The sequence below is a fragment of the Varroa destructor genome, unplaced genomic scaffold (genome assembly GCF_002443255.2).
Source record: "Varroa destructor unplaced genomic scaffold, Vdes_3.0 BEIS01000007.1, whole genome shotgun sequence".
Lineage (NCBI taxonomy): Eukaryota > Metazoa > Arthropoda > Arachnida > Mesostigmata > Varroidae > Varroa > Varroa destructor.
In genome coordinates, this window is record NW_019211460.1 from 33,208,046 (window position 1) to 33,234,848 (window position 26,803).

A 26,803-nucleotide genomic window follows, 5' to 3' on the forward strand; every position below is an offset into this window, starting at 1 on the left:
ACTGCTTATTGCCCTCATAGACGTACTTAGCTTATTCTTCTGCCGCCACCATCATTTCTCCTATTCCTCTACTACTTCTATTTTAACATTTGTTATAGTGCTACTACTACTAGCAGGGGCTGCCAGCCTTCCTAGTATATCTATTCTTCGACTGGAGTAGTCCAGGCCATAGACACTGATGTCGGCTGCAGCTAATGCTGGCGTTATTATCTTCGCCGCTTCAACTGGCGAATCTAATAAAGCTAGTAGTAGAAGACTGACTAAGCATTACTGCTGCGGCGGGCTGTGATTTCATATCTCCATTATTTTCTGTTCATTTCTATCGAAGCCCACATCTCCCTCGAGACCGTCTACTGGTGTCTCTAGTATTACTAAGGCGCACACCCGAAATGCTGCTCCTTTTTTGATTTCTTGTTTTTACAATTTGGACTTCGCCGTTGCCAGCGAGTGCGAGTTCGCCTGTGCGACGCGCCTGCTCCACCTCTGTGCCTCATTTCGTACCACTTATTGTTGCAGGGCCATCGTTTCGCTGTCCGTCGATAATTTCCGTTCGGGACAGCGGATAGAACAGGCAACGTAGAAAAACAAGTATCGGGCTTGGGAATGCGGTATGTTTGTGCGACCCCGACACCAAGGAGTGGACTGTAACATACAGCGCTGATATCTGATAAGCGTAAGACAAGCCATTACTAACACTGCCGGTCCTGATGTTCCTAGTGTAGTAGGATTGACAGCCGGCATTGACTTGGTAAAGCTATACGCCACAAGTTTCATTGGCCAGTAGAATAGCTGGTCTGACCAGCCTACAAACAGCAGTTTCCCGCCAGTGTCGCTCTCAACATCGCCAGCGTAGAGCTCAGCGAAGCCACTGATTAAGCTGGTGGCAACAATACCACTAAGCGGGTAAACGACGAGGCGTCTATCCGGAAAGCCAAGCTGTCGTCCGTACAGGGAGCTAATGGCTGATGGGGTGCCTGAGAGCCTCTACTGGTCTTCACGGTTCTGCCAGATTCAGCCCCATCAGTCTAGTCCGGTGAAACGCAAAGATGTTATAGTTCAGCCAATAAAGCATGAGAGGATAGAAGACTTACCACACAGCTGCTATTTGCATTGGGGCCTTGCTACACGAAGGCATTTCGAGGAATGAGCACGGTACCTCCGAACGCATAGCGGGATGTTGAATCTGCGTGGTGCGAGTAACCTGCACGATGAGTGCACCAATTAGCGGAGCGCCATTGAGTTGACATATCTCTATGTTTCGAGTTTCACGTCCGGTATGGCCGTTAGGCATTCCATCAGTCGACTGGTTCCCAACGCGAAACGCAGTCTGTCTCTGCTCGGGTTCGAACCTACAAGTAGGAAAACTCACCCAGCTCTCACGGGAACACGTTGACGGACCTAACGGAGCGCTCGTAGTAGTTAGAAAAGCACAGTACGAGAGCGTGCACCATATGCCGTAGCTTATCCAGTTCCCGAGTTTCGTACTAGTTCTACAATATATAATAAGTACAATTAAGTTTGCCGAAAGGGGCAACGGTATGGCTGACGGCCAATGTATTATCAACATCGTAAGCCACAATTGGTAGGGCAAGAATGGTAAAAGATAGGACAGATTGGCGAGGTCAAGCAGTGTTGAATAAAGGACAACTGAATGGTAATGAATTGTTATTGACTGTAGAAAAGAAAGGGTAGATTGTAGCTGACATCCCGATAAATATCTTTATGAAAGATGAGATCTGGATAAGTCTGACCTGTAAAATACCTAAAAAGCTTCACAAGAGCTCTCTATTAAAAGTAATTAATTGTGTGTATGTTGGTGTTTATTAACGACACGTATTACCTGATAACTATTAGTCTACAAATGCACGATACAAATACAGTGCGTGAGTATACGAAAACACCGTTGTTGCGACAATGTGTTTCTACGCGAATCAGCCGAGCAGATTTCGTTTGATCAGGCCAAAAACCGTCACCCACTCCGTTCCATATATTCAAAATTATGCCATAGGTAATATTCATTTACTGCATGAATACTGATATTGAGTGATTTCTGCCTGTGCTAGAAGAACTTCGTTATCAGTAGAGCCATAAAGATACTGCGCAATGACATTGTAAGGGAACTAGTATTATACACGCTCTCTCGATCAGAATGTTTTTCCCTAGCATCTAAACTAATTAAGCATGTTCGTCTTCCATATAGTAGGCTCTCACAAACGAATTCGACGGATTTTTTATGAAAAACTTTTGAACTACGCTGTTACCGCTAGCGAACGAAACTTAGCTGGCAAATATTTCAATCTTGTGGGCGGAAACCCGTTGAGTGTGCCCCAGAAGAAATAGGTCTACAAGGAACTAGAAAAGTCTAGAAGGTCTAGAGAATATCTTTTTCTTTCTTTCTTTCTTCTCGAAAATCAGTTCTTAATGATCAAGTTTTTGTTTCTCGGGGGCCACGATATTGTCCCGATGAAGAAGTCACGTAAGGAGATCTTAAGCAAGAAACAGGGTACGCGAGTGGCGTAAACATTTCAAGAATGGAGATTAAGGCTAGCCCAGAGGCGATCAGACGTCGAGGCTTGAAGGACGAGAACGCATTGGTGGTCGGGGAGGCCTTTTAAGAAAACGACGTTTCGAGTTTAAGGGCTTCACATGCAACCTATTACAGAATAATAACCCAAACAAATGTGGAAACTACGTAAAATTGAGTCCCGATCAGTTAGAAATGCGTATGGTGTATTACACATGCGATTCCGCATAGAACTTGAGTCAACAAAGAACTTGCATACTGCCGCGACAGAAGAGGCATGGTTCGACCTACCTTGCCATCATCTGAACAGAAATCGAGTTTCAGGTATGTTCGGATGCTAGGTAATAGTAGTACTTATAAATGGACACCAGGGACATCTTCTATTATGAGGCACTGGTTGAAAACCTGCATTTCAAGTTTCTCAAGAGACCCGTGGGCCATTAATACTGTAATCAAAAGTCTGCTTACTTGATGACAATGGCAGACTTCATCGCTACGCTTTAATTACTTTCTGGATTGAACAAGGAATATTCAATGTTGGCTTCAAAGAACTTATTTTTCCGATTTAAGTCCTTGTAGGGTACTTTCTGTGCCCTAAAAAGGGCAACGGGTAGGACAGCATATCCCACTATCGACTTACCCCCAAGAAACTATAGATAAAGAAAAGTATATATATAAAAAAAAAAACTTCCGCAGTCAGAACTTCAAATCGGTTCGCCTTGGATTCGCAAAATGGACTCGCCTGTATTAGCTATATATATGCAAGTTGCTTAACTTACAGATGTAATCGTCTACTAATGATTACTCGATTATAAAATCGAGGCTCACAACTGTCATCTATACTTAATGAAGTTACTCTGCCTCCACGTCGATAAATGGCTTAGAATATTCTACAATTGATTTGCGTTACCCGGGCGAGTCGCTAATTAGGTTAGGAATCCATCAAAAAACTCGAAAGTGTGTTTGACCGTATTTTCGTCAGCATAGATACCCCTTTCTAAGCTTGCTGATCAATCCTATGTCCGTATATTGCTATTCGACGCAACGGTTGGAAACGAATAAACACGATATATTCTAATCTTATATATTTTAAGAGTACCGTTACGGACTTTTCGGTATTCGTAGAAAGGCGTGCCGTTCACACGTAATAATAACAGACTGCCGCACTACTATCGAAAACCGTATTTTGTTCAACTTAGAGCTTTCTCTCTCATTGAATGTATGAGCTATGATATTTAAATCCCTAACATTTTCGTAAAGTTGCGACTAAGTAACCAATATCAGCCGTCTCGCAATTGGTCGTATACGTAATTCTTCACATTGATCATCTATCGAATAAGATAAAACAGAGGCAATCAAAAATAGATACTAGTAGATTCTTGGAAAGGTCTTTCTTGGGGACGCATTGCTATGCATATTCTTCTAATATCAACCTGACGTCCCTCGGTGTGAGTATATTTTTTGAAGGCCTAATAACGGAACAGTACATTGTGAGCAAATAGGTGAACAGGGGCTAAGGACACCAAAAGGACAGACATTTAACGCACAAGCGCAAATACATACTATAAAAGCTGATGTGTCCCTATCAAACAAGAGCTCCGGCGTCGAACTTCTGTCCTCTTATAGAGGGAGGTATTAAAACCGTGACCATTGCAATTGACTGCATTTGTCTGACCTAATACTATTGTTGATATTGTTGACTGTTATGTTCGTTATATCCATTGGCTACGCTATACTATTGTACAATTGAATATAAGTTCCGAACATTGAATATACAGTATATTACCGTACATTGAAGATTGCTGAGAAGAAAAAATCGATAACGAATAATATATATATTTTTTTCAAAAATAGACTTTAAAATCGAACTGTTCGAAAAATATGGCCTTAAGGCCAATAACACGCGTTTGTATCCAGGCGTCATTTATTGCCATGTCCCTATGATGCTCACTCATCGGCTGACGGTTATTTCTTTTTACTGATGTAAAACGCTTGTCACCGTTTGTGGCGTCTAGGGTATTTCCCAGTTAGACACAAACGTTACAATATCCTGCTTAAGTGCGCTACTACCGTCAGTATCACTAGTATGATAAAGCCAATTTTGTCGTTGTCCTACCGCTGCTTTTTCCCGGTATTAGTCCAGCCATTTTTCCCAGTACTGATTGTTTCGAACTGACAACTGTCTAAGATTCCGACAGAAACCCTGTTGGGCTCCATCCTATCCCGGCAAAAGCGACGAAGGCCATTTTCCGCGGCTGCTCATACAGAGACTGACGTTACAGATGTTAGTAAGCTGATAGCATTTACCGATTGGTCTTTCGTAGCGTTCGCCTACACATGAACTATTCGTATTCTTTCGGTGTATCAGGCCGTACTAGAACACATTTCCAAGAGAAGAGCAGTGGAATAATCCCATCGGAAGGCAACGACCGTGGTCCAAGGACAACTTTCAGCCATTGTAACGGCTTACTGATCACCAACTCCACGCGTTTCACAACAGAAATAATGTGAGCAATGCCTATCCGTTCGTCCGACCGATAATAACCGAGTGAGCGGACGCAACATATAACTAGGAGTACTTTGCCGGATCCAGTGTACATCGTCTGTGTCCGATAACCGAAATCGAAACGTATAATATATGCATGTACACAAACAACGTCAGAATATTATAAAACTATACGTGACGTAAACGTGTGGAATGGGCGAACCCGAATATACGTTGAAAGCCTATGAGAACTGAAATATTTCTTAGGGATTGTGCGGTGTCGTATGCTCTGAACAACCAATAAAGTAAAATATATTCTGTGAGAATTATAGAGTTGCAAAATTGAACTTAAAAGCAAGTTCGACCTTAAATAGACTTGGACTATGTGTCTGAGGTACGTAGAGCATCGATACAATGTTCCAAAGTGAAAGAGTTCGACAAAGGCAACACGATAGCCGTGAAGGAAGACCTGGCGAACGAGGCTTTTTTGAAATAACTTAACCACTTTAGCGCCTGGCCAGTGTTATATAACTGTAAACAGATCGGCACTAAGGTGATAAAAAGCAATTAACCTGATATAACAAAGCCACAAATATAAACATAAGTTGGATTTATGTTGTGTGTTTATCAAACGATACAATCTAGCGGGCTTAAGTTTCCTGAGCTGATTTGCGATTTTACCTGTGATCAGACATATATTGATTTTCGCTATTTTAATTATTGTAACTTTCTAACTGCGGAATAGGCATTGAGGTTGTTTATACGGCATTTACATTTACGGCCAGCACTTAGCAACAAGGAGAAATAATGTTTATAAGTAAAGTAACCCGTACTGGCATCCTTTTTGCCAGACAAACGACCGCTCTGAGCAAAGCTAAGTTCCGGCAGAGCCCGTTATCTGGGTACAACTCTTGCGTTGCTCGCCTGTATCGTGTGTTTGGTCAAAGTTGGAACTTACCGAAATTGCACGTCGAGTTTGCTATCCTGTGTCTCAAAATAGTCGAACCAAGTGTTGAGAATATTGAGTGGTAGCCAACTTAGAATGAAGACGACGGTAATGGCGACTAGTAGTTTGTTCGTTCGTTGAACTCGTTGCCGTTCGCGAAGCAACTTTTCTTCGAGTTGAGCTTGACAGCCCCCTCTGGCCATCATCCGGTCCCGTAATTTTCGACAGATCGAAGCGTAAGCCGCAGATACAATGCCGATGGGTAGCATGTACTGTAGAACCATAGTAAATAGCGAATAAAAAAACCTGCAACGAAAACAATAGAATAACTAGGTTGGTCAATACTGTCTGCTATTAACGTTCCTATGGAGTATGTATCGAGCCTAGAAGCAAACTTCTTAACGACCAACATCATAAGTACATACCATAGTTCATTATGTAGACTACAGTAAATTAGTATTTCGATATTGGGTTAACCTACGGGTAGAATGTATTTCTGAAATTCTATTACTCGGCTACGATTCATGCTACTTGTTAGTAATTGTAAACAGTGAGAGACGCCTAGGCTAGAAGGAGGTTTCTGGTTCGAAAAACCAAAGGGGCTTGAGAATTTAAAGGAGGCTGGATCCGAACAGAAAATCCAAGCCCTCACCCCGCTAAAAAAAGAGTGCATTTAAGTATGATTTTTATGAACACAGGTTTGATGAAGTCGATTTACTAAGTTCATGCGTTAATTTCCATAAAGGTCTCGTAACTATGTTTCTAGGTTATAATTGGCTTCTTTCCTTATCGCGCACTGCAGTCGAGGGCACAATTGTTATGTAGTATTTCTAAATCAAGCAATTCATACATCTCCGAAAGGATTCTACTTCAAACAAAATGCACCTCCTAGTGGTGGTAGTCAAAATGTGACATTTGCAGGATACCTCAGGCTGTGCATACATATTTCTCGATGAGCTAGAGCCGATTGATGCCCAAGAATGGATTACCTCAGCTGTCGTCATCGCTCGTAAAAGTTTAAAATAAATTTGTTTGTCACTTCGCCCTGTCTGTGACCAATTCTTCTAAGGAAAAAAAATACACTTTTTCCGAAAATAGTAGTCCAGTCGTTCGGTGGCTAAACGACGTCAGTAATACTCTAGAATCTTCTCGGCCCACTCCTGAACGGATAGAAAATGGATTTGGTGTTACAGTTGCCCCTATCTAGTCTACGAATGCTGGGCATTCGCTGCAAACGCGACACTGCTCGAAATTTCCTTCTAATCTGCGTTTGCCAATTGTATATAGTGTCCCTCTTTATATAGAATGCAGTCGCGTATCGATGCCTGGATGATGAATACGATCAAAGGCAATTGCGCAACCATATTTGCTAATGTGTGAATGGAAACATAAATTTCGGTTTCAAGCCATGGCGTCTCTGTATTTCCGGAGCATATGCCATTTCTACAACTCTTTGCAGCACTTGATAGACCTAGAGTGTTGCCTACTTTGCAAGGACATATAGTATTGAATGCCTGCGGTGGAATAAGTGCAATGTCCGATAATTTTTGTGGGAGGGCATATTGACGAGAGTCGTAAAACCTGCCGTTCTCACCCGATGTTCTGTGATGAGCAGAAAACGATATTAGCTAACTATGATCTTTCGTTCAGGCAGCAAGATGTTTTTCTGCAAAGGGAAGGCTATGTATTCCAGATGGCATATATTAGGGGCAAATACCATTGCAAAGCTAACAGTGCATATCAGTCATATGGGTATCTAGAGGGCTAAGCCAGCGAAAAAAAGATGAATCTGAATTCATTGATTCAGAGTGTAGGAAACTTTCGAATAAATTGATCCAATTAACTTCGTTTAAGCGGGCTGATGTACCTATGGACTGCGCGATTGTGGGAACAGTTACAAGGTCGATGTTGTGTGCTTGTTTACCTTAGACGACATTTCCCTGCGACCGATTTTTACTTTATTTTTCAGCTATATTGCGAAGACGTTTGCCACAGGAAAAGTTCTACGATTCCAGACGAGGTCGTGTAAAGCACTGACATGTTAGGTCTTGAATTGAACACTACAAACTGAAAGTAGTTAGGCGTCGAAGGAACGAATTAGCCTGTTTATAAGTATATTCATGTATAAGCGTAATATTAACTGATTGAAAATATCATTAAAAAGTTGTTGCGCTATAAAGAGTCGAAAAGACTAAATCATGTGGAAAGCAGGCTTGCTTTTTCTCGAAGTAGATAGAAGCCTTGGAATAACGAATTGGCACTCAACTGGTCGATAAGTCGACTAGGAGCAAACCTGAAAACTCACCGTAAACGTCTCCCTACAAAAATAAAGTTACCTTAAAGTTTCATTGGGATTGATCTGGGGGTTAAAGATTTTCACATGTAATTCAGTCATCAAAGAGTTCTCCTTTTAGCACAGAGTGCACTTACTTTGCGTCCTTTTTACTTATCTCTAAGAAACAAATTACTTGGCTCGAGTTCCTCTGCTAAGGTGGCGCACTTGAATAGACAGGTGTATGATAATGGAGCATTTCGAGCAGGTACCGAAACGCATGGAAAGGTTCTTGAAAAGTACGATTGTAACGTAGTTTTGCCAACTGCTTTAATCTAACTAGTCACATAGACAATTGTTAATGATCTTTGGAACAAAACTTCTAAGGTGCTCTTACAATGACTCGATAGTAACAATGACAACAAAGACACAGTACGGATTCGTCATTACCTAAAAGCAGTCAGAGCATTTTCAAGTTTAGCTTTTGGCGCCTACTAAACATCTGTGTTTTCGAATCATACAGCTTATATTTACCTTGTTAGAGCCATTTATTTGGTTAGACAATAATTTGAACTTCTAGTATCTTCCCTTAACTTCTGTGTCGGCTGACACATCATGTTGGCATATGTCGACGCGGCAACACATTTTTCGAGGTCTACAGTTACGCTAGTTCATCCGTTCCAACAGAAATCTAGGTTAAGATTTGAGACGGACACCTATAGCCCGACGCGTGTATACAGACGTCACTTGCTTTTCAAGGCTAGCAACTTTAGTGTTGATCGACTCTAAAATATGTGAGGACTTTTTAATAGATATTTTGCATAATTTAGATATCTAAAGAAAAAGATATTAATGGTACAGTACAGCGCATGAGCTATGATTCTACCGGAGTCGATATTATCTCAATTTTATAGACCTGCTTTTCTGCTAAGAGCATTCATTTCAGCATCCTCATCGAATCATGGATTTCTATATATGGCAACTTAATCCAAGATTCAACGTTTTTCAACTATTTAAACGTAGACGCCCTGTTGTCGTAATAGGTTCAACGGCTGCGTAATGTTCTTCTCTGTTGCGCACCCTATTTTTGTACTGAAATCCACAAGACCGCTAGTACCTCCCGGATACATACCTCACTCAGCCTTTAAACTACTCTACTCAGTCCTATCAGCACTCTGTCCAGGTCTGGAATCGCATCCGCAATGCGTATACTCTCTTAGACAGGCAATCATTTACTAAACTGAATATAGATGATTTCCCCACCCCGTCACTGTCATAGCCAACATTGACAACCTTATGCGAGTTCCGGAGCCTTGAAATAGGCCGAAACCAAGCGACGGCTTGTATGCATATTTGCATCACACCCGTCTTATACCCTCCTGCACCTCTACACATGTCCCGTGTCCATGCCGTTTACAAACTGCTGTCGCCACTTATATCTACCACTAATATCGGACTTGGAAATGGCAATTTTGCGCCTCCGTCCTTCCTTAGTTCCTTAGAGGCTTTGAGAGGACAAAGGGCCCTGAAGGGTAATGACAGTGAGTAGCGCCAAGGTCGTTTATCCACCATCTCGCAAGAAAAGGCCCCTTTCTCTCCATGGAGAGTTAGAGGCACAAGGCTAGTCTAGGCCGCAAGCTCGTGTGCTGTTTCACCTATCAGCGATTCGCCTTTCGGCAGTAGCTGCTGTATTCTTATATAGTTGAATCTATGGGACAGAAGGCCCTTCGGCTACGGCCCGAGCACAAAGACAATCAGATCTTCGCAGAATAAGTGAGCAGACGATGGTGGAAGCAGAACTTGTTTAGCTGTGACAACAGTCCAATGAAGCGCAATAATTTTCGGACTCGCTTCGGTGCCCTCCACGTCCACTAAGAGATAGTTTGACCACCAAAGGCGCGAGCATGCACCCATTTACACAGTTATTATATCGCCTGAGTGATTTTCCTTATGCACATATATGGCAAATATTTTTGTAATTGCTATATCAAATGACTTTCACCGTCCTTAGGCTATACGACTATGAAATATTCCTAGTGCCTTTTTCAGATAATACTGATATTACCTAAACCAACAAAGATCATAAGCGCAGTATCGTACTTGGGCCTGAAATCAGGTGGTCTTTGTCGTATCGCTGATGACGATCGTGCCGATCGATAGTTTTTGCATTCCTTTACGGATATTTTATGTGGTGAAATTTGTCTGAAATCTTAAGAAATTCGACAAATTTCAATAGTTTTTGTAGGCGTGGGGTTACCTAGGACAGTTATTTTCAAACACGGAGGAAACCGAGTAATTGGATAGACTTGCTAAGTCAGCTGCTTCTATCTTTTATTGTTTTTATTAACAGAACGTCGATGCTCAGCATAGATTCTCAATACGAAAGTTTTCCTTTCTTTTAAACGTTCATATCATACAATCTTTGAAACCATAGAAAACTGAATATCCATTTACTAGCTATATAAGGCTTTTTGTGCGTGTGGTAAACGTACCTATTTGCCGCCTACGTTGTAGTAAATGAAAAGTTTCCAGTTAGTAGTAGAATCAGCTCTGTCCATTGAAAGGGTCCACATGGTTATGAAAGTTTGTATGTTCAACGTGTTTCAACGCAGTGGTAGCTAATAACATGTAAAAAAAAAAAGAGTACGCGTAGCTCTAACAGTAGCTGAGGATTTGCTCTCTAAAATAAGAATGAGTTAGCAACCACAAGATAAGAGTGCATCGAACTTCCTACTGATGATACTATAACCTAAGTTGTGGCACCCGTATTCACGATACAATGCTTACTTGTATTCACTTTAGAAACTCAGATGCATTCTAGTTTGACGGAATTCAACTGCGTCGATTACTACTCTTCCAAGCTGAAATGAAACTGGGACATTTTCGAAACATTAACTCTATTCGTATAAATTTCATGGCCCTTTTAAGCAAGCGTAGTTATACAGCCCAAGCGTTATACGCAGATAAGTTCCTTTGTACGGATTCCATGTTCGCAGCCCGCATCGATATTTTGAAGCTTCATCCGATCTTCACACCATGACTTTAGTCTAGCATCATGTTGAGATTCGTATAACATAGCTTCTGAAATCATTATTGACTACATCGGGAGTCTCCGTGATGCTGCAACAGCAACCCATTTGTCCCATTAACTTAGGGGCATTTGATGTAGCCTAGTTCTGAAAACAGCAGCGACAAATGATGCCAAAGCCTTCTGCTATTTGCGACATGACAAACGGATGGACTGTTAGGTTTCGAAAACGAAAGAACGGCCACATTGCTGCAAGAGGCCAACGAAGTTATAGGTGTTGGGATACAGTGCGTCTGGGGAATCCGGGGGATGGCCGTAGCCACTCGATCTACCACGTCTGCTGTCGGCTTGAAGTACTATTAGCTGAAGATACGCACTCACAGAGAGTGAAGCCTAAAATAAGATATTTCACTCGGTGTTAGAGCCCATGGTGCCAGTTTGATCTGGTCTGAGTGAGCTATTTGAAGTGTCAACCCCTGACTGAAAAAGAAAGTCCGAAATCGGAAGTAAGTATACCTTGTTGTGTGCTGGGAAAGGTCAGCCCTCTAAAGCAACGCGTAACTAAAGCAGTATCGAACATAAAACTGGAAACGCTTGCTGTTGACGAAAAACCTGCTTAAAGCTCCTTTTTTCAGCTTAATCCTTGTGCATTTCTCAGAAAAGGTCAATACAGCACATGAATAGGCACTCCTTGGAAATTTTATTGGGCAGTAACAAAATCTTAGCCATTTTCCAAGTGGAGCAGTCTGAGAACAGCAAGGTAGCCAGGGCGAGTGACGTCCGAGAAATGAACGCAACATTTTCTCCTAAATTGTCAGAGGAGGGATCTATGCCCGCTTGTGCCTAATTCTACATATATATATATATATATTTCTGGTATAAACCCTTGTTTTTTCTGCTTTAACTACAAAATACCTCCCCAGCTTGAGTAGCCATTATAACAGAAGCCGCATTTATGACATTAGCTACAGTGACCAATAGCTTTAGTATATGAAAAAAACATAATCAGCTTAAAGAAGTGGCAGCATGGTTACGCTGCGAGACACGTTGAGGATTCAGGGAATCGAGTCAAGGTAGGCGGTTAAGAGATTTGAAAAAGCGTACTGTTGTGAGTGAGACTTGTAGTTGTGGGAAAACCTCAAGCGAACGACGTGGAAAGAAATTTACAGCATTTTACGTCCAGCCAGTCATCCAGTAGACTACCCTAAATATCATACAAAAAACTACCAGTATGTACGAGACTAGAATTTACTTTGCGAACAGATGCAAGTTAGTTGATGTTCGCTGAGTTTTATGCCCTATCTTTGGGGGTTCAGTATTGCACCATCTGCGTAATCGAACAACGACTCGAGTTCTTCGCCTTTTTTTTTCTGCTGCTTGTTTTTCCTTCTCGAATACGAACCTACCGCCTGGTACTTCTATCTATACGCTTATTTAATTTGGTGTATTAGCACATTTAACAAGAGCAGGAGCAGAGCTAGGAGAGAGGCTCGCCATAAAAATCTCCTCGAACTCCTGCGTGCCCCATCGTGCCGGGTGGCGGACTGAATGGATCTTGAGAAATAAACACCGTTGAGTTCTTAAAGGAAAGCAACTCTTTTCTTCCCCAATTTAACAAAAAGTTTCTCCTATTATCCGGTAAAATAAAAAAACCAGGCTAAGGGAAAGTTAACGTCCATCCCCGAGGGCTTCCTTTCCCCAGATCTTCTGTTTGTCATCCGTAACTATTTATCTCGACAGTGGGTAGTTCTCTCTTCATGCATTTGTGTGTCGGCAACATTATCGAAAGGTTAAAGAAGAACATGAAAAAAAAGACGTTTCCGTTTAGGCTGTTCGGTTTTAAGTAGTATGTTTTGTTCTTTAAATTAGTGTAGCCAATGCTGACACATGAATTGATATGAATCGATCATATATAAGCGTATGTATAGCAAGTGTATGTGTATAGAAGCATCGTTAAATAGTGTTCTTCTTCATAACAACGCATACATTTACAAATGTCGCAACGCAACGCAAAAGGTCATTTGTCCTCGGCTGTCGCGACGGTCTCAGCAATCAGCGTACTTAAGTTTGTATTTAGTTTCATTAATCATCGTTGTGGTGCCTGCTCTCGGCTTTAACACATTTCTTTGCGAGGCAACTTCTTGCCGGCGAATATTTCTTCAACATTTCTCATGTCTTCATCAACAGTCGACCCCATCAACACCCTGCCTTCCCTAACCCAACTTTGGTTGGTTCTGTCTTTGGATTTGACGCTAGTGCACTTGAAAGAATAGAGTAATTTATCTTGAACGGGCCGACTGACACAGGTCAGTCCGGCTACGTGTGCCTTCCACCCAAAAATATCTATTTACAAATCAATTTGTACATGTCAATGATGTTTTACAATAGCAGTCAAAGTATGTCTAAGGAAATATCATTGGAAAGCTTTAATGAAGTTGTATAGTCAAGTGTACCCTACGCATAGGCTTCTCGGTTTAGTTCCCAGAAAACGCGTTTAGTTCCCTTGGCTGTGCATTGACTGTGTGCTGAGATCTTCTAGGCTTTGTGAACCTTTCCTGTGTACTCAAAGCCTGCTGTATTAAACACGTTCACGGTCGACTCTTAGCATGCATCTTAGCAATAGTAATGGCCGTATCCTTTGAGCCATAAACGGGTTCGATGGAATGCTTAACGGTAATACCGTACGTGAAATTCCAAACATAGAGCCAAAAATTAAGCAAAATAGATATTCTTGTAACTTGTTACTTAGACTTACTTTGTGGACTCCAATTTTCTTTGCTACGATCGGCTATCCAAAATAGACACGTTTATCAGGCTTGTTTTAGTGAGGAAGAACGAAGCTCAACAGCTAGTTAGGATACTTAGCCCATTAAGAATTTCTTTTAAGTGCTTTATTCAAAGTTACATATTAAGTTTAAAGCTAGTAGAAGCCTTTCACAGCTCGCAAACCATGCCAGTTTTAATTTGCGATGGCAGGTCGAAGACAATTGTTCTTAGAATAGAATGCATTTGCATATTTCATTTAGCGCTCCCTTGTCCTGTTTGACGGAAAACGTCACCATGTGTGAAGTCCACCGAACTATAAAGGCGGCGTTTTTCAATTTGAGACCAAAAAGAACAGCTAACGTAGCCGGTAATATACGTGGTCGGCCGATGTCCAGTACACTTTGAGCAACGTCCTGTTTCGGAGTTATTCTGCAGCCCGCTCTGGCCCCATAAGGAACTGACCTTCTTTCTGTGTCAAACCTGTAGTAATCCATTCAACTATGTCTTACTCAGTTTACTAGCCTAGAAAAATGGATCCCTGATTGTTTCCGAGCTCTATCTGTGTCCTGTTTTTTCTTCTATTGAAGCATCCATATCTAGCCGAGAGGACGAAAATAAGAGGAACAAAAAAAAATCACAGGATAAGGCATCGATTTCAGAGATCGTTTATGAAAACAGTATCCCAAAGTATATGTGGCACGGTTTCTCATGCTCTAAATATTACGCGAAAATTTCATTTGTCGCCATTATTTATAGCGGCATTTAATATGCCGATCTTCCACAACAGACTAGGAGTAATACTTACACAGCGTCCTCTAAAGGCCTTCTGGCAAATTTTTACCGAGCCTTTTTATGAAGGGCTTATGAAACCTCAGGTTTTTGCATTCATATAAATGGCAGGGTCGTGCATACAGTATACGTGACGTGCGATCGTTTCTTGCTATAAATATTATAGAATCAGATATGAATAATAAACGAGGATGTTCTATGGACAGAGACGCCGCACCACTTAACAAAGGGCTAGGTTGCTTCAGCAGATCAACACGGCCATCCACTCCGATCACTTCATGGCGATTATCGGCGCATGAGAGTACCTATATATATATATCTCAAGACGACATCCTCAAAAGAGTATTATCGCTCTGATCTACCTGTCTTATTCGGAGGGGCGAAAATTCCATGAGCCGTTCTCCGGTACGTGGACCTTTCCATAACAGCGATTCCCTATACTAAGCCATCTTCGACGGGACGCCGATCATCCAATTCAAATGATTATCAGGTCCAATAGCTGAGACACAAAATATGCCAGACATAACATGAGTTTATACGTTTCTGGTCCACCTTAGTGAATGAATACAAAATAGTTCATTCTCTAGCTGGTACTATATACCAGCATTTACTCGGATATTTTATAGTTTCCACTTGTAAAACTGGCTTGTCTTGCTCGAGAAGCTTCCTACTGGCCAGCTCAGTTGTCTCTTTCTCTGCCTGAATTAGCTGTTTAATAAAGCCGCCATATAAAAGACATGATAAATGTACTACATTATGGAGCCTGATTTTAACTCCCTAATGTTGCGTCAACACCGACTTCTAATCACTAATACAAGAAGACTCTACGGACTTTCGTGCTGTCAATGATTCCACGTTAATATAGTCTTTGTCAATAACGTCCTTTCGCCATTTTTTAACGTAACGATACTTGAGACGGCTACAGCGTGATATGCCGTGTGTCACTTTTGACGTTTCTGTTTTACAACTCTGGCCCTATAAGAGACCTATTTTGTCATGACCTCTTCGCACGTTTACGGCGCATTGAGTGTCCCCTACAGACGTGTTAATTGGCATACGTATAAACGTATTGCTATTTTTCGCTCATCTGGTCGACCTCAACTGACCTCGTTTCAAGACTTGAAATTCTGAGACCAAGGCGTATGTTAGTGACTAATGTCCTTGCCCTATACTTACTCACCTGTTCGCGTCCGTGGCTCGTTCCCTGTACGGTTCCCTTCCGTAGATTTTATCCAGTGTACATATGTGCTTATCCTATTATTCATTAAACTGATTTACTGATGATACTATGGAGATTCGGAAATCGAATTGTAAGGCCAGCTTCTCTGACCTCAGGCCTATTATTTTATAATACGAACAATTGAATGAAACAAATCCGTAGTTTTTCAAAAACATGAGTAGGTACAGGATGCAATTACTGTGCCAAAAAGTACAACATTTTCGTATCTTTATCCTCGCACAAAATAAACCCTGTTGCTTAGAAAGTCGATGCCTTGAGGCAACAGTCACTGGCGATAGCAGAAAAAATCACTGTTTTGCGATCTTTCGTTGAAGCAATACGCGACGTAGGTGGTCTAGCGTAAAGATATACTAAAGTTGGCCACTATAGTAACTCTAATGAAAGGCTAGTTAGAGACCTCATGAGTTACGGCGTTGAAATCTTCGTACATCCACTCTGCTTTGGGACGCACAGCAATCTTCAATAGAAAAAATTGCAACATTAAGCGTCTGTGGTATTTCCAACGGCATTTGCTTGGCACGCTAGTTTCCGTCTGTCGTTGACCTATCAAATACTCCCATAATGAGAAGATCCAGTAGGGATATCATTCATTGCGTTATTAAGTAGCTCAGTGGGATTTTGTTTTATATTTAATGTCCAATGGATTAACTTCAAAATAATGGTCCCGCACGTCTTATAATAACTGTACGAAAATAACTACTAACTTAAGTGGGTGATAAAATGAAGAGGAGAAATCATTCTATTCGCCCTGTGGGCTGTAATAACAAACAACTCAACAATTCTATGCAAAATTCAACCAAACCACCCATTTAATCTCCCGATCCGTCTATAAAACGTATTTTTTTTATATCTGTGTTGATCTGTCTGCAGTCTGTCGGTGCGAGTTTAAAAGCTGTTCTGAGAACTGAAAGAAACGCATTAAATCCGATAGCGATTTAGAGAAATAACGGCTGAAGTGTAAACATTTGGCCAAGAGCCATCAATTTGTTTACTTATACAACTCTCAATGGCCATCAATTGGCAATCAAGGGGAACCCTGGAACATACCGCGGCCGTTTGTCGAAATCGCCATATGTTTTTCTGTTCTGTGCTCGATTTGCCTTATTGAATATGGTTTATGATTCTCAGTGGAGAAGACGCTACCAGCGCTTCTACAAAGTGTACTGTATTGGAGTTCCATAGTTTCAGGTAATACTTTTCATATGATTTCCATCAATGTAAGGTTCGTGCTCATAACTGACAGACCGGGTGTAAGCCACTGCGTTGCCTAGGTTCTTCACCTCTTTGCTGTATCGAGCTTGTGAATCAGTCAATTGAAGCGTAACATCAAAAAGGAACTGAAGTTACGGCTACACACCAAAGAGAAGTGGCTATCGTCGGTGAAATTGGCCGCCGTAAGCCGTAAACTTTTCTTTCCAGCCGTAAGCTTGAACGTAGGAAACAAGTTTACTTCCTCTGTGTCCCTAGGGGCTGCCTGCCCTCAACTCCATTGAGACGGCGCCCGTTGCGTACTTTTGAATGACGCATGCTTGTAGCATAATGAGCAGCAAGGTGTCCGGCTGAATTCGAGATGTGTTTCCCAAAAGCGAACGGGAAACATTTCTCACTGCTGGAAAATCACACCGCCAAACTTAGCCTCGACATCTATGTGCCAGGCTACACGCATTAATGGCGCATATATGTATGGGGGTTTATTGTGTTTTCGGTGTAATAAATTAGTGTTAATCGATTTCTGCGCGAGAAACTGACGAAGACAAAAATTACGAGCTATAGACGCTGTGTATGGCTCGACGTGGCCCAACACCGAGATCCAACAGAGATACTAAAGAGAAAGTGAATAGCAAAAGCATTTGACTGTAGAATTGACACGCGGCTTTTGTGCAAAGCATCTCGAAATGAACTAGAAGCCTGTTAAAGCAAAGCTGAACTGGATCAATATCGATTACAGAATTTTTTTGCTTGTCGTAATATGATGTTGAATCTATTGTATGGTAACGCGCTGCGACTGCCCGTACATCCATCGTACGTACGTACGTACGTACGCCGTTACAGCCCACCTTTACGGTGCAGTGCAATGGCGCGTCCAGCATTAAACCAATCCTGTTAGTGCTGATTTATTGTCTGAAAGGTTGCTTTGTTTTCTGCTAGCTACCCATCGACTTGGGCCGAGCAATATATTTTCGTCTTTGTCTAGACCGAATTGAGACCCATGTGTTCCGATTGTCAAACAAGTACGAATGTATTCTTGATAGCTGTGTCTGATTCAAATTTATCATTGATTATGCATATGGTTTATCACAATGAAATTAAATAGGTATCTTTAGTTGCCATCACATACAATATGGCCTATCACAATATCGCCCGAGTCGTTAAGGCAAGGGTCTTGTATCGGTCGTCTGATTCTTCGCGAAACGAGCTCACTTTTGGGGTACATCTCTGAAAACTACAGGTACTGCGCACGGGGAGCCATCTGCCATTTTGCTTTGAATTTTATATACACGAAATATTTCATGCTAATTGGTCTCATGGGATAAGGAAGCCAAAATTGATAGCCACAGCAGCGTCCGTGAACGATTATTGCATTTCATAATAATTGAAGAAATACTTTTCGACAAACCCGAACTTAAATCCTATGAGCTATATTAGGCTGGCGAATTGAACATGGATAACTTTTGAACTTGTTGGGCAAATGATGCTTCTTTAATATATGTCAGGGGGTACTTTTCTTTATTCTATATACACTCGTTCCCGCGCTCTGGTAGCTTCTAGAAAGCCAATACCTACCATTCGCGTTTCCATATGTAATTTCTGCGCCTGTCTTTCAGAGTAAATCGATGGCGGGTATTTGCCCATCAGTTGCTTTTTTAGGCTATGGACAGTTCCGTAATCACTCGAATTTAGAGCGGGAAAATAAGCGGGTTGAATCGAACGTTGTGTACTCCTTTGCTCAATCCAAAAAGTAATTGAAGTATGGCAATGTCGTCAAGCAGCAAGGCCGTACGCTTTCGATTGCTGTGCCAACGATTAATGAGTCCCTCGAATTAACCTCAGGAAAAGTGTTTCCTCTTCTGATTGGAGTAAATCAAACCGGTTTTTCGTCACACGTTTCTGGAAGATATGAGTATTAACCAGCCAAATTTGGTGCGCTAGCGACGCAAAGTTTAAAAATTAATCAGTTTGGAAATCCGCTCGATTCGTTTGTAAAAAAACAAAGTTTATACCTATCAAACTATGGTTTTTGTTTCAGGAGCTTCTAATACGTCGTTCCGGTTTTGATTATCATTGGGTTACTTGAATGTGATCAACGAGGATCTCTAACATGTTTCTACATGTTACGAATTCTTAAAGCATATTCATGTTGAATTTGGTTTAAAGTGAATCATAACATAACAATAAAGCCACCAGTATGGGTCGCTTCAAGTCGGTTCCTTGATGTTAAAGCTTAATCCTAATATCTAGAAAATTATAGTCATCAGCCCGGGGCGGGGGGGGGGGGGGGATCTCAAAAACGAAGCCTCATCTTTAAATCTAACTCACCCGTTAATGTATTCATCAAGTTAGTCAAGGAAGAAGGTACAGTTTGTCCACCGGTCAAAATTAGCGTCATATTGACGCTGCTATGGTTTTTATCAACAAGAAGTAACCCGTGTATTGTATCCTCTGTTTTCACTAGTTTGATTAGTTCTGCTCTACCTAGCGAACTTTGGAATTGTACAACGTCTTGACACACGAGAGGTCTAGGTAAGGGACCTTTAGCTATCTCACACGTGAGAGTCACCGAGTTCGTCATTCTTTTAAGAACGTTTCATGTTTGACCTAGGTAAAAAGGCACCGCTTCGGTATCATTGGAGCGTAAGCCTCTGCCTCTAGACATCGTATTGAAGTAACGGCAATGAGATCTCGAAGTGATGCTATTGAATAAGGGCACTGGGGTCGTGCCGTATAACTATAGAGGATCATGTTTATAGGGAATTTTCTCCTCGCTCGCAAAAACAAGCTCCACATAAAAGCCGCGAGAAAATAAACTACCTAGGAAAATGTTACGGGTAAAGCAGGAGATGCATTAATGAACTTGCTGAAAAACCATTGAAGCCAAACGTTTGCTTAGCGTTCGGCTAACACTGTTATTCAACATCTTCAGTATTATGTATAGTCGATTCACCTCAACACTGACCTCTCTTGCTATACCGAGAACCAAGCGGATGTAACGAGACCACCCCTTATACCCGTTCAGTTGTCGGTATTTTCTTACCCACCCGTACAATCAATATTCACTCTTTTGTTGCTATCTAAAGTTTCTGTATGAGATATGCAAATATGATAGACATTAAACGCAGGATCTGGCTTAAGGGCTCATCAAGCAGAATTAGTTTAAAAAATCAAGTCTCTTTATACATTGCTTATTTTTACCAATCGTGCTTTTGCCATCGGACGGCTCAGCGAGCCTCTTCGCAGAAAGGCCGACCTGGTACTCGTCATACTAGTTTGTGTAGACTTCTTGATAAACACTATTGATCAGGTGTGAGGAAATTGGTAATCAAAGCATCGAAATGTGACTTCTCTTATTTTCCTTAGAATACCACACGTTTCCACAGAATACACAAATTGAAAATGACATCTTGGACACATCGGTATAACGCTCAACGAAGGCTTTCAGAGAGCTGCATGATATAATAGTTATGGGTATATTTAATAAAGGCATATTATATACAGCGGACGATGAAATACGAAGGAGAGGAGCTGACGAATGAGGCAGTGTTAATTAAAGCTGCCATGGTGCATATATGACTATAAAGTTTTTTTTTTATTAGTTAAGTACCAATTAGTTTTTCAAGTGATCGTCACTCATTTCACCTTGCGTTCGTTTATTTACAGAATTCTACTTAAAATAATTCGAGATGTCGCCAGTGAGTATTCGGCATCTGTCCTAAGGCGTTTCATGTATATTTAAATAACGAGAGGATATACAATGTACCAGTGGTCTGAGCAGACGACCGTCGTACGGCTTACCGCGTAAATCGTAGTTACTGTATTGTGACGACGAATAATTTCGAGGAAAACCACTGCGAGCCCGCAACGGGTCGTGCAGTATTTACGCCCATTTAAACTAATCCATCAAGCTCAGCTTTGTAGATTAGGATACGTTTACGCAGATGTAAAAGATGTAATCTTAAGTAAACAGTGTAAGGCTGAAATGGTGGTCGACAAAAGTTCACTCTAGAACTTACAATCAGTTGTACTCTACATTTGTTTATACCATATGTTGTTTAACTCAGCATTTCGCTCTTCGTGAGCTTCTTCCGTACGAATAGGGCTGTACTGTAGGAAGGTCCTGATCTTAGTTCAGAGCTTGCTTCAAGCAAACTTCATAATAGTTTCGCCGTCCCACCTTTTCCACCCCATACCATGCGGCCATACAAATGGGTGCGTAGTCGCTCGCTGATTGAAAACTTGAAAAGGTTTTATTTCACAGCATAAGTTTCATTATTCGAATGGGGCGCTAAGCGATCGCAAGTATAACATCAAACTCTACTTTTCAATTTCTTTCAACGGATTGTTATACCTTGGCTATACTGCAAATGTCGACAGCGGCATCTTTTGTATACAAGAGTCAGTGTACGTATGTTTGCATGATCCATGCTATATATATGGGATCTGTCGGGGCTATATAAAAAGTAAATTTCTGCTTTGCCGTCCTCCTGATGCCCTTTCGTTACGACAATTCACTAATCAGTGTCTAGAGAGCCTTACTGCGCAAGCGAAAATATGGAATTTTTGATAGAGGCCTACACGACATAATGACAAAGAGCTTCCTCTAAGTGTCTTTGCAAATTAAAAATAACCGTGGCACCGCACGTTTGCTAGATTCGTGTGGAAGATGTGAATAGAAGTTAGCAGGAAACAGACCCAGCGCGACCCATGCAGTTTTCCCGTTGACTTAGAGCACCCTTGCATATACTTCATTACCATGACATCACACAAATAGCGTGTAAAAGGGTGCCTGGAATGGCCTTGCTCATCAAGTCGACGCTAGCGGCATCACAAACACAATGAATACTATTCTAGAAAACAAAGGAGACGTCGCCAGTTAGTTCGGATGAAAGGCGACCTGCTCCATTCTTTCCAGCTTCCATATTGAGCTGTCACGAAGCACACACTGCAACATGCATCTTTATGCATGGGTATCTGCCTGCGTAGATCTAGATGCGTTCACCTAGGACAGGACAGCACACACCTGTTTATCCTAGGATAGGAAATTGCAGCGGAACCTAAAGGCAGCTGTGATTGGATCGGCTGGGCAAGATCATCTTTGGGACATTGTAGCGGTAAGCCACTTCACAGATAATGGTAGTCAATTCTTTCTCTTGTAATATCTATTTGCAATGCACAAGCAAGCCCTTAGTAACTGCGATGATAACGGTTGCAGCCACTGGAAAATGTCATCTATTGACATCCTTTCTTTCCTGTCGGAATTTCTTTCTCTTGTTCCCTGATTTCAGTGGCAGATCGAAGTACTCGTTGATGCAGTTATGACAGCAGACACAGTAACTATTTTGCTAGCAACACCGCTGCTCATGATAGCCATAGGAGTTCTTCATTCTCCCAGGCTGCTCTAATTCTGTGAAAGCTTGTAGTATTTGCAGGGCTGTATTTAGGCGAAGAAGATGATTTCTTAGTGAACAGTGAGTGGGTAAGGCGACGATAAAATGAAAACGGGAGAAGGGGCCACACGGAAGATGATGATTGCTATCGAGAGACCTGAACTAGCAGCCTATGCTAGATTCATTACGCCTATAATTGATTACGAAATCGTATATCTACTAGTAAAACGGATGAGCGTGGCATGGAGGGCCGCAACTATTGGGTCGCATATATTCTATAAGGGTTACAATGTTGTATAATAGGCGCGAATACGATATATGAATAGAAAAGGTATATGGACTTGTATCCCATCACGGCAATGCGTTCAGACTATTCATGCGTGGATGATCGTGCCAGATATATAATCAGAGTTTGTACACATATGCACGTACGCATATGGGGGCTTCGTGAGTCAAACAATTCTCGTCATCTGTCTTCGATAAAAAAGACATATGGCGAGATGTCACGAAATGTAGATATAATATGGTCACTGATCATACTAAATTAATTATGAGCTAGCTGCAATTTTGTATCGAGTCCTGTTAGCATTCAAAGTTAATTTCCCGTTATATAGCCCCAGTTGTTTAACGTGCACTTTTAAATATAGTATGCCCGCCAACTTTGTAGGTTTTATAGAATGTACGTCGTTTCTTTCGCAGTTCTATAGAAAGTGTGACTTCCATGATTAGCGTATTTTTTTAAACTTGTTGCTATTTTTTTCCACCTAGTAACAACTGTACGTTCTAGCCTTTCAGTAGCAATTCGCTAACGTCGTTGCACTAAAAAAGGCGACAAACACTCAGAGATGCAGTGTCGTTGTGAAGAAAAATGGCAGACTTGATGTGCCGATTTCATAACGGATGGTGTGTGATGTTACAAGCGAAAACGAATAAACGCTCGTCCGGATCGGAAGCTTCCTTCATCTCTGCTCGCTTACGTAGATATCACAGGTTACTATGGAAACGACGCTAGGATATGACAGTGGTTGTAGCCTACTGCATTCTGATAGCGGCGTTTTGGTCGCCGTCGTTGTTTTTCCCCTTTACGTTTCTTCTAAACAAAAAGGAACAGGAGAAAAATCACTGCGGCCCTGGAAGCGTATATGGTGGCGGGAAACGATTCCTGCAGGCGTCGAATCTTGCCTAGTCTAGTCTCAAACCAGCCAACTATGATGATAACGACAAGGGAAAATATTCTCCGCTAACCTATATGACCCGAAAAGCACAATTACACGGATGTGACATTTTGCACTGTGGAAACACTACAATGTAGACTGCGCGTTTTCCGTAGCTCTTGTTAATGTTAGCGTGTTTGCTCTGTCTGGCCAAAGTAACTCGAACGGTTAGGGTGGCAAGGTAAGAAAAAGGCAAACAAATAGGCGGGCGTATTCATATCGATAGTTCTTCTAATCGTCGACGGTTTGTTCGCCGCTTCGCTTCTGAAGGGAGCACTATAACTAGGCTGTTGCTCCGATGACGTTGGAAGCAGGCGTCCGCAATGTCCATGCTTTATGGAGAACGGCAGCGATATACTATTGGCTGTAAAGATCTGTCACCTAAAAGCTATCGAATTTAAGTTTTTTAGTAAAAAGTAGAGCGGTGTGATATGGACGAAACAAAACTATTTGTACCGTACATTAGAGTAATGGTGGGAAGCAGATCTCAGATGCTGCTTGGAATTCTCAATTCATAAGGGAAAACGTCAGGACCATATAGGCGTACAGTTATTATTGTCGTTACTATTATTATATTTAGATCGACGTTCCTATGCGCAACACTTTCGTTTATGACAGACCCTAAAAAAAAAAAAAAAAAAACGAAAAATGTGCAGTAATAATTTAAGACAAGCGTTTCAAATGGGCAATTCGGGTAAAACTGCCTTTTCAATAGAATAATGTCAAGGTACATGTCCTGGTGGCATTGTTTGAGATTATTCTGCTATGCAACACTATGTACGCGCAAAACTGCTAAGTTCACGAAAGTGGGGCGGGGGGATCCTACCATCGCCCCTCTTTAGGGTAAGCAAGAACTGTGTAAGTAGGGGAGAACATAGGAATTCTCCCAGTGTCCTTCTACTGAACACAAACATTCTATGCACCAAGGACAAAGGACAAGTGAAAGTAGGCATCTTTCTACTAGGCATCAACTAAACCAAATCTGGTAGAAAGAAAATTACTTTCGAAGAAGGTACCGAAAAAAATTATGATGCCACAGGCCGATACAGATAGTTTACAATGGCCACAAAATAAAAAACTGCATCCTACAAAAAATCACCGAAGGCCTTTTTTTTTAATCTAGTTTTACTATCGAATCTGTTCGGATTGATCGCGCGGAAGCTAAGATGGACGGGAGTGTCGTAGAAAATAGTAATGTTAGGACATATTGCCCATATCTCTTCATATTATTTATATGTAAACAATCAGTTTTAGTTGCTTTTTTACTCTGTTTTGAATGCTTTTTTTGTTGAGAAATCCAGTGTACATCATGAAAATAGCTATTTTATATTATAGCGATATTTAAACATAATTCACATATAAGCTGGTACAAATTTAGGACAAATCATTTTCTAGAGATCGAACCCGAAGCATCAGGGTTAAAACGGTAGGTTCGAAGCCGAACTCAGCCTGTAACCGCACGTTTATTTACGTGCACGATCTCCATCTATGATTAGGTCACTGCTACATACACTTACCGCGTATTTGGATAGCCACACAGTTCTATTGCGTTCCGCCGCTAATTTTATTTACTACTTCGACAATATATTAAGCCGAAGCTATAAAATATAGACAGATATAAAGTAAATGAATTTGGCGCATCGGTTTTTTAATGTCTTTCAAGCACTAACGAAAAAATGAAAGTGGTAGCGGTTCTAAAGAATATACTATCGAGTGCGCCCTGTACACTAACAGATTTCTGCCGTAATAGGGCTATTAGATACGGTATAAGTTTACGTCTACGAACCAACATTAAATCAGCTGTTATAAATCAGCATAAGTACCTGTTATTGTTTTACTTTTAGATTGCGTGACGCGCTTTTGTGAGGGCTCTATGCAATACTGTTGTAAATAATTGCGAAACCTTATAGGGGTTTGTGTGAATTTTTACGTACTTACAACACGAGTGTACTATAATAATGGTTTTCTATTCTAATTGCACCATCAGGCCTTCACGCAGCGCTCAAGTATCGAACGGCTAAAGCTCGGGAAACTAAGATGACCGTCAGTTTGCTAGAGTCGCACGTCTCGACAAAATCGTAATCATCATTCTAGCACCTATTTCGATTAGGGTTTTTAGGTGGCTACGCAAGATCTGTGTTTCTAAGTAAATCTTTCGGTATTACTAAAGTAGTTTTTCGTTCGAGCAACTCTTGTCGACAACAAAGCATAAACACGTAAAGCAATTTTGCTCTTAAGAATTTGCCGACCGCAACAAACTACAAGCCTACTGCGGTGGTGGAAATTTGCCGATGACAATAGTCCTTTCAAAGAAATCTTTCTAGCTCCCACACCACAGCTCCGAGACCAGGCCCAGGAGGCCCGCTATTTTATAGGTAAGCGCAAGGTAAGATAGATTCAAGACTTATATATAAAACTGTTGTGATAATAGCATTTTCAGACTGACAGTTGGCTGAAGTGCAGTACTGCGGTCGCGAGCGATACACATATCACCAGAATTAGAAAAACGTTCCCTGGAAGAGCATACCGGGCTTGCACGAAACCCTACGAACGCACGTCAGAGTCTACAAACAAGTCATCTTAGAAACCCGGCTTTTGACTATTCTTTTTCTCTGTTGCCAATTCACGTTCTCGAATGTATTCCCACATCGAGCGCGCTATAGGCGTGAAAACTAGTGGAGAAAGAAGAGGTCGGTGCGAAAGTGCAAAATGATGGTTGATTCATTGACGTCATCGACAGGCTGTCAATTCGCTGACCCACGGACCCGATAAACAGGGCTATTGAACCCCGAAAAATACCGAGGAATGCCCCAGGTCAATCGGTGAAGCCCTATTATATACGAAACGTCTGTTCTACTTCGAATTCTCGCACTGTTTTGAGATATTTCAGTGCCGTGAAACTTCTATCTGTGTCACTAAGTCTTAAAGCCATCAACG

The 26,803-nt window shown here is 41.4% G+C and overlaps 1 protein-coding gene across 4 annotated transcripts in view; it reads right to left on the minus strand.

Moving 5' to 3' along the window:
- Positions 1-26,803, minus strand: part of LOC111254510 (neuropeptide F receptor-like) — an 81,523-nt gene that overhangs the window by 14,175 nt on the left and 40,545 nt on the right. For all 4 annotated transcript variants that reach the window (XM_086975160.1, XM_086975158.1, XM_086975159.1 and 1 more), the window contains one exon: positions 5,968-6,261. In XM_086975160.1, coding sequence (XP_086831286.1) covers positions 5,968-6,261 — 294 coding nt within the window. The remainder of the gene's footprint in view (positions 1-5,967; positions 6,262-26,803) is intronic.